This window comes from Psammomys obesus, unplaced genomic scaffold (genome assembly GCF_907164565.1).
Source record: "Psammomys obesus unplaced genomic scaffold, mPsaObe1.curated_primary_1811, whole genome shotgun sequence".
NCBI lineage: Eukaryota > Metazoa > Chordata > Mammalia > Rodentia > Muridae > Psammomys > Psammomys obesus.
In genome coordinates, this window is record NW_026594377.1 from 509,108 (window position 1) to 517,545 (window position 8,438).

The 8,438-nt window shown below is 56.1% G+C and overlaps 1 protein-coding gene across 4 annotated transcripts; it reads right to left on the reverse strand.

The window, feature by feature from the left end:
- Window positions 1-2,646: 2,646 nt before the first annotated feature.
- On the reverse strand, window positions 2,647-8,021 carry Lsm4 (LSM4 homolog, U6 small nuclear RNA and mRNA degradation associated). 4 transcript variants are annotated; one of them, XM_055618865.1, is made up of 5 exons: window positions 7,911-8,021; window positions 4,770-4,811; window positions 3,573-3,671; window positions 3,319-3,499; window positions 2,647-3,059 (listed from the first exon to the last, which is right to left on the reverse strand). In XM_055618865.1, the coding sequence occupies exons 1-5, from the start codon at window positions 8,004-8,006 to the stop codon at window positions 2,968-2,970; spliced, it is 510 nt and encodes a 169-aa protein (XP_055474840.1). In that variant the 5' UTR covers window positions 8,007-8,021; the 3' UTR covers window positions 2,647-2,967. The 4 variants fall into 4 exon arrangements, with proteins under 4 accessions (XP_055474840.1, XP_055474844.1, XP_055474843.1 ...); XM_055618869.1 differs by lacking the exon at window positions 7,911-8,021 and adding an exon at window positions 7,817-7,838; XM_055618868.1 differs by lacking the exon at window positions 7,911-8,021 and adding an exon at window positions 7,420-7,677.
- Between the last annotated feature and the right edge of the window lie 417 nt (window positions 8,022-8,438).

Sequence of the window (8,438 nt, forward strand, 5' to 3'; positions counted from 1 at the left end):
CTGATGCTGGGGCACCGATCACTGCACATTTCTGGGACACAGGGAGCGGTTCACTCTCAGGGTGTACTTACTGGTCACCTACTACATTCTGGGCTTGCTCTGGGGCGATCAGTACATCACCTACTGAGGTGCAGGTGCAGCAAGGAAACTGAGGCCCAGTGGGGTGAAGTTGTCCAGGACCCTGCCCACATGCCCCCAGGCCTGTCTGCGCACAGCTGCTGGGCTGAGGGAACCACAGGCCTCACACAGGCTGAGGGAGCCACACCCTGGCTGGGAGAGGAATTTGTTTGTAAGTTTATCACTGAAAAGCCCAGGCCATTCCACACAGGCAGAGGAGCCCACAGGAAAGAAAGTTCTAACAAGAGCCAGGACCTCACTCTTCTGGTCCTGGCCAGTTCTTGGCACCTTAAGGAAGCTGAGCCCCGAGGCCACTGGCCAAATTCTAGGTGAGAGAGGGAAGCTGTGTCACTCACCCGCTCTGGGTGTGTCTGTTGTCATTTTTCTTGGGACAGGGTCTCACTGTGCAGACCAGGCTGGCCTGTGCACCACCTGGCACTGTTACAGAGACACCTGTCCCCCCCTCCCCCCGCAAGTCACTCTGTTCCCAGACAGTGAGCGAGGGTGCTTCCCTCGTGGGCAGTCTCAGGAGCCTTGCAGTGAGCTAGGGACGGGTAGGTCCGCCCCCTGGAGCCTTCATCCCTTCATCTGAGGACTGGAATTACCCAGGGCCTGAGCAGGCCCAGCCTGGGTCTCTGTAACTGAGGGTGTATGTATGGTATGTGTGTGGTGGTGTGGTGTATGAGGGTGTGCATCTCTGTGACTGAGGGGCTATGTGTCTGGGGAGCTATGGAACTAACCCCCAGCACCTCATCCTGTTTGCTCAGGATGCCCCCCCTCCCGCGCTCATGTGGGCAGGCCACAGGGCCTAACTGTCCGTTTCGTATACCCCAAGGATCAAATCCAGAGCCTTGTACACATTAGTCAGTACTCTACAGCTGACCCCAGCACCAGGGGTCAAAGGACAGCTGTGGTTACCCATTCTCTGGAGCCCCCATGTGGATCCTGGAAACCCAACTCAGGTTGTCAGGCCATCTCACCGACCCCTTCCCGGGCCGCCTCTGAGGGCCTGCTTTCTCAAGTGTTAGTGTGTCTGCTCTCTGGGCAGGTTCCTCTGAGAAGGGCGCCAGAGCCCACATGTGGGAGCCACTTCGAGCTGTCCTCGGCTCCACAACCTCTTACGCATGTTAGTAAGGCCTGCCTGCGAGGAGTCAGGAGGGCGGCGAGGACATACACCCAATGGGAAGGCACCCTCATGGAGTCCTCCGACCTGGGTTAGTCCCCCTGCAACAGGGTCCTTGGGGAGGGCAGCTGTGCAGCAGGGCTCACACAGAAGCATCTGGAAGGCAGCCTGCGGGAACTAGGTCTGACTTCTGCTTTCCTGTCTTCAGTGAGGGGCTGAGGCTGGCTTCCTGGAACTCACTGGGAAGAACACAGAAACCTCACTCACTGAGAAGGTTCTAGAAGCCAATGTACCTAAGCCTGGGTACGTGACCCAGTTAGTAAGCAAGGCGAATGCTCCGTGTTACAGGAGGACATAGTGAGACAGGTATGGGGATGAACAGAGGACCCAAGCACAGGGTGAGGGAGCAGATGTCATTAACACTAGATAGCCGGGCAGTGATGGCACACACCTTACTCCCAGTTCTCTGGGAGGCAGAGGCAGGAGGAGGTCTGTGTTCCTTGTTTACAGAGTGAGTTCTGCAAGTGAGACCTTGTCTCAAAAAACCAAACTCCAAACTGTAGATTTTTCTTGTTTAGTGTTGAGGCATTAAGTTATAGCTAACGACAGTCGGAACTCAAAGCAATCCTGCCCCCACTGCCACACCAGGCCAGGCTCACAGCCCTGAAATTCGGGCACAGGGGATGTGGGGTGGAGTCCTATACCTGTCATAGGTCCCCATACGGCTGCGGTGTGTTCTACGTGCTAACCAGGCAGGGTGTTCCCTGGGACCTAGCTGCAAGATTGCACCAAGACCAGGCCACAATGCCAGGGCCGCCTGCAGCCTGGCACCCAGGCTCCAGCTGAGACACAAGACAGCACAAACTCTCAGGCAGCTGGCTTGAAGTCTTTGTTTTTCGAGATAGGCTTTCTCTGTGTAGCCCTGGCTGGCCTGGAACTCACTCTGTAGGCCGGGCTCATGCTAAAATGTTTTTGTCATCATTCTCACCATGTGTGCGGAGGAATGATGAGCAGCTGTGGGAACCGGTACACTTGGTACAACTCGCCCAACACTCATGGAGTCCTGGGCTCCATTCCCAGCACCCCAGTGGCTCTAACTCTGTTTCCAGGCTGAGACTCCTCTGGTCTCCGTGGGCACCAGGCACGCATGTGGTCCATACACAGAGGCAAATACCCACACACAGAAAAAATGTTTGAAAAAGGTGTGTTAAGCTGCAGTGTGTTTGCTCTCCCTGTGGCCCCAGCTTGCTTTACATGGGAAGCAGCTTGCCAGCCTTGACTTTCCATCCCCCTGCCTCAGCCTTCTCAGTGTGACATTTGCTCCACTCTCACCTTAGCGAGCAGGACCAGGAGACTCAGACACTCAGACAGACAGACAGCCATGCTCAGGGCTTAGGGCAGCTGAGTTGGGTGGCAGAGGAAGGGCTGGCTCCTTCCATGGTGCTTGCCTTTATTTTCCTAACACAAGAGGTAAGGGCTCAGGCTGGGGAGCGACAGACAGGCCCGCCATGGGCTGCACCTATGGCTCCAACGTGAAACTCAAACAAGCCTGGCAGAAGCCAGTCCTGCAAAGGACAAACAAGGCTTCAGAGGCAGCTCAGACTCTTCCAGAAACCGAGTCAGTGGCCAACCAGGGACTTCACTAGACCAGATGCCAAGTGGGGCTTCATGCTGTGGTGCCCAGAGGCCTTGCCCATCGTCCTGGGCTCCATTCAGGCTGCGGCCGCTCACTGCTTGCCTGCCTGCCGCCCTGGCTTCTTCTCGGCCTGGCCTCGGCCTGCACCTGGGATGCCACCCCGGCCCCGGCCACCAAAAACACCTGCAGAGGACAGAAGAGGTAGGAGCTGAGACAGCAGCATCCCTGTGCAGAGACGAGCATGTCCCTTTTGTGGCCTATGCCACCGTGCAAGGGGTCTGCAGGAGGCTCCGGCTGTACTGGACCCAGGGCAAGGCCATGCCTGTATCTCTGTCTCACTATCTGCCCACATGGGTCCACACAGCCATGCTCCTCATGGGGACTGCAGGCTATAGAGAGGCCAATGCCCAGGTGCCCCTCCCCCACTCCCTGGGGTCCCCACCTCGGCCGGCGCCACCCATGCCTCGGCCTTTCTGCTGCTTCTGCTGCTGCGGTCCCCCTCGCCCACGGCCTTTGGCAGCCTCCTCCCGAACCATGTCGATGATCTCATCAGGGATGCGAAGGTACTTGATGGTGCTGCCTCGGATGTAGCATTCGGGCATCCGCCAGAACTTGTCGCCGTCCTGTGGAAGGCAGGTGTCATGGCAGCACGGTCCATCCGGGCCGGCGATGCGCCCTCCCGGTGAGGCCACTCACCCGTGATGTGCAGATCACCTCACGCAGGTTGATGTTCATCCAGTTGTCGCAGCTCACCAGGTGCCCGTTGTACGTCTCCCCATTCTTCAGCTCTACCAGCTACGAGAGACCCTGTCAGGCCCAGCCAAGCAGCCAGACCCCACCTACCACAGCCGGTGCCCAGACACACCTGGCCTTTCATCCTGAAACTACACCCTTCTGTGCAACTCAACATGACCTTTAGGTGCTGGGTTCTCACTCATGTGCAAGTATTAAGATGAGCAGGTTCCCCCAATGTGCGAATAAACAGACACAAATTAAAACCCCGCACTAGCGGGGTAGGTGGCACACACCTGTGATCCCAGGTCTCTGGAGGCTAAGGCAGGAGGATAGTAAGGGGACAATGGGCAAGCCCAGTCTGGTCATCTACAGAAGGAATATTACACAAAGAAAAGGGACAGCTCTCCAAACTGCTGAGGGACACAGACAGACTTGGTCCTCACTCAGAAAAGCTCACAAGATGCAAAGGCAGGCAGGCACAGAGGCCAGATGGGCGGTGGCCAGGCAGGAGGGTGGGGGCTAGGCACAGGTGCTGAGGGGAATGGTGTCTACTTCAAGGCACTAGGAATGTTCTGGAATGAGACAGGTTAGACTCTGGCTGCCTAAGTCTGTGTCTATCTTGTGGTACTAAGAAGGAACACAGGCCTGGAGCATGCTGGGACACCTCTTGGCCACTCAGTCACACTCCTGCTACTCTTCAAAAGTTTGAGACAGTCTCACAAGCTGCCCATTCTGGCCTTCCACCAGTGGCAACCCTCCCTGTGAAGCCTCCCAGGCAGCTGGATGACAGGTGACACTGGGACTCTGGAGCTGGGACCAGGGGACCAGGCTACATGAGGCCTGCTGTGTCCAGCTTCTCCCTGAAGTCATTCTTTGAAGGTTTTTTGGACGTTTTAGTTTTTTTTTACATTTGTTATTCTGCCTGTGCACAGGGAGGGTGTGAACCTGGAGGATAGGGGACAGCTTCCGGGGAGTCAGTTTTCTCTTTCCGTCACCATGTGGGTCCTTGGGATTGAACCGAGGCCCTCAGGCTTGGAAGTAAGCACTCCCACCCACCGAGGCATGAGTGCTAGCCCTTCCAGCATGAGTTGCTCTTCTTTGAACTGGAAAGGACTAGGGCGTGGACACAAGAAGAGGTGGCCAGAGTGGGGGACTTACCATGGGGTGGTTCTGTGCTGTCTTCAGCAGCGATAAAGGAAGCTGGAAGGCAAGCACGGTGTGAGGGGCAGCCCCCAATGCAGGGACAAGTGCACAGGCATGGCTATCCACGATGCACATGCCTGCGTTCAGGTCACAGGGGGTGGCCACCTAGCACCACAGAGCGGGGTACAGCCCTGTCTGCAGGTAGCAACCTGGTCAGTTATTTATCTGGTCAGCTTTCTGTCACACAAGCCAGGCTGGCCTCAGCTGCCAGAATCCCCAGGCTGCATACCGCCGGATCCTGCTGCTTCAAGCCTGTCCCTGTGCTTCCAGAAGGGGTCTCTTGGAGCATCACCTGGGGCCCACGTGGAAGGGCTGTGGGCTGGGGCAGGACATGGTGACGGAACAGCAAAACCAACATAAACCAGGTGTGCTATGGCACACTGGTCAACCCAGCTGAGGTGAGCTGAAGCTGAGGCCACCCTGGGCTACATGAGACTTGTCTCCAAAACTCCCACAAACAAACAAACAAACAAACAAACAAACAAACAAACAGAGCTGGGTGTAGGGCGCACACCTTTAATCCCAACACTAAGGGGCAAAGACAGGTTAGCAGGGGTTATAGAGTGAAACCTTGTCTCAAAAAAACAAAACGGACTGGAGAGTTGGCTCAGTGGTTAAGAGCACTGGCTGCTCTTCCAGGGGACCAGAGTTCAATTCCCAGCACCCACACAGCAGCTCACTTCAGTTCCAGGCAACCTGATGAACTCACACACATATACATGCAGGAAAACAATGCACAGGAAAAAAAAAAAAAGGCCCAGACTCCTGAGGGCCATCATGTCCAGCATGGTGACTTTGGGTCATGAGGGGATGGGCAAGCCTGCAGCCTATGGCCCTGGAGAGAAGAGCTGAGAAGGCGGTAGTGAAAGGAAGTAAGGCTGGAGCCCACTTCCTGCAGAGGCTTCCTAGAAGGGCAGGAGGCTGGGACATAGATGGCCTTGTGAAAATAGGTGGCAGGTGAGTGGCCCTGATGGCTAGTGACAGTGGTATCCAGGCTAAACCCCAAGTAATTAAAAAGTGCTGCACAATGGTAGCCTGTGACTAAGCTCTGGAGAGGCAGGCCACAATCATTCTTGGCTAGAGTGTGAGGGCAATCTGGGCTACAGCGTGAGGGCAGCCTGAGCTACAGGAGACCCTGTTTCCATAAAGAAACAAATTAGAGAGATGGCCCAATGGTTAAGAGACTGGCTGATCTTCTAGAGAACCTGGGTTCAATTCCCACATGGCAGCTCACAACTATCTGTAACTCCAGATATACGGAATCCTGCACCTTCACACAGACACACATTGCAATCTACATAAGAATAAGAAATCATTACATTAATAGAGGAACAAACAGAATAGCTAAATCCTCAAAGAACATGGAAGAGCATGAGCTCAGGGGCCAACACTCCAAAACAAGACACACACACACACCTCTCACAGCACAGGCCTGGAGCTGGCTGTCAGGAAGCCACAGCGAGGCCCATCCTAATGCTGAACTTTTGTCCCTCCCGCCATGGCCCAGGGCACCCTTTCCCAGACTTTCCTTGGCCAATGCTGCTGAGCATGTCCTTCCTCTGGCCAGGCCCCTAATGATCACCCTGGGCTGCCGGCCTGTTTCCACCCACCACAGCAGAGGCCGCTCTGTAATTATGGGATGATTAGCACCAGTCTCCCTGGCTAGACAGGGATGAGTGTGGGTGTGGGCTCTGCTGGCAGAGGGGCAGTAAACACTTGATGAACACACAGGGGTGGGGGCACTGCCACTGGGGGCCCCAACACAGGTGCATCCTGTCCAACACAAAGTAAGGAAAGTGAGCTGTGGCGACAGGGTGCCACCCCGGGATGACAACCCAAAAAGGCTGTGGTAGCCACTGGGAGCATGTGGTCAGGGGTCTGTTTACACCCAGTAGGAGACAGCAGTGAAAGAAGTGGGGTTAGTGGAGAAATAGTAAGTGCTGTGACTGCAAAGGCCTGGGTTGTAGTATGAGCACCAGGACCCCCAAAAAAAACCCTCACATAGTAAAATGGGCCAGGGTGTACAGGGTGGCCGGGGTAGCCGCAGGCTTTGTGTGGGGATGGGGGGGGTCTATATCTCCTCCAAACAGGGCACCTGCAGGTGTCACAGCGACAGGCTCTGGACTCTAGTTCCAGCACCTCACATCAAAGGAGCCAGTTTCAGGAAAGGAAATTCCTTCTTGGCCACTCTTCAGACACTATGGCCAAGTGTGTGGATGAAATGGGTGGAGCACCGAGGCCTAGGGCTCCGAGTTCAGGTGTCTGGTGGGTGTCCAGCCCTGAATGTGCACCCAGTGGGGAGCCCTTTTCCTGTACCACAGACACCAGGTGTCACTCTGTAGTGATGGCAGGGTCAGCGTCATCCTCCACTACAAAAGGAATTCAGAGCCGGCCTGGGCCACGTGAGGCCCTGCCTCCAGTCCTGAACCAGATTTGGAGGTATATTCGTGTCCTCTCCGCACTCCAGAGGCTGAGACAGGAGGATCATGAGTTTGAGGCTAGCCTGGGCTACATTATGTCCAGTCTTAAAAAACCGAACCAAATTAACAAAACCAACCATCCTACCATGAAGAAATGAGGAGATGGACATGCCTGGCTCTCCTACCTTGCGCCAATCCAGCAAGGAGACCTGTCCTCCTACACGCCACTATGTGGTCACTCAGGTCTAAGGAGTTCCAGGACTGGGGAGGTCTGGGCCTGAACCAGGAGAAAGCACTTTTTTCTCTGAGCAGGACATGCTGTGTGTCCCAGAGAGAGAAACATCACTCTTCCTAGACTGGATTTTCAGCAAAAGGCTTAGGCAGCTGATATCAGACACTAGATAAAGGTTCAAGGCTGGCTAAGGAGCCCACGTGGAAGCTCAGCCCCGCCCACTTCCCGGAAACGAAGCATTCCTATCAATGACCGTAATAAAACCCGGAAGCGATTTTGTCCCTCTTCCGGCCGCAAAAAAAAAAAAAAGGGTCCGTGAGATAAACCCCCAATGGCAAAAGGCTAAGAACCTGGAGAGTCACCGGTCGCCTCCAGCCTTAGTTACCCCATATTTCAGCAGCCCGAAGTCCCTAAGCGCGCGCCCCACCGCCCCGCGGCCCTCACCATCTTCCCTGCGGAGACACTGCCTCCGCTGCACAACCGCTCGCGCTCCCGCCGGCGGCCCGCGGCCCGCGCCACTAGCCTGAAATGAACTGGCATAGACTCTGGCCAATCAGCGGGGGGCACAAGGGACAGTCACCCAATCGACGTGGGCTAAGGCGGTGCTACTGGCGCACGTCGTCCGGGTGCGCCGTATTCACACCGTGGGATTGAGGGGGCGGCCGTAAAGCGCGACACTGGAGCGACGCAAAAGGCCGCGGCTCACCGCGCGCCCACTCCCAGGGTATGCTGGGAAATGACGCCTGCGCAGACCTACACCGTTGGGTCTGGTTCGGCGCCACACCGTGGTCGAAGGTGGTTAGTGCTTGTCCATCGCAAGGGGGCAGGGTAAGCCCGCCCGGTGCCCACCTTTGCCCTCCTGGCCTTCCATCCTCGCCCTCGTTCTCTTTATCGCTACGAAGTCAAATAGAACCCGTGAACGCGACGACAGGCCCGGCCGCTTCCCCGGCCCCAGGAGGTGCTTTGAGACTG

Excerpts from the sequence above, each read along its gene's own strand:
- Lsm4 (XM_055618865.1), bottom strand. The coding sequence starts at position 8,006 with ATGCCAGTTCATTTCAGGCTAGTGGCGCGGGCCGCGGGCCGCCGGCGG. Across the intron at positions 4,812-7,910 it reads GTGTCTCCGCAGGGAAGATG|CTTCCTTTATCGCTGCTGAA; the intron begins GTGAGGGCCGCG and ends CTTGCCTTCCAG. Across the intron at positions 3,060-3,318 it reads CATGGGTGGCGCCGGCCGAG|GTGTTTTTGGTGGCCGGGGC; the intron begins GTGGGGACCCCA and ends TGTCCTCTGCAG.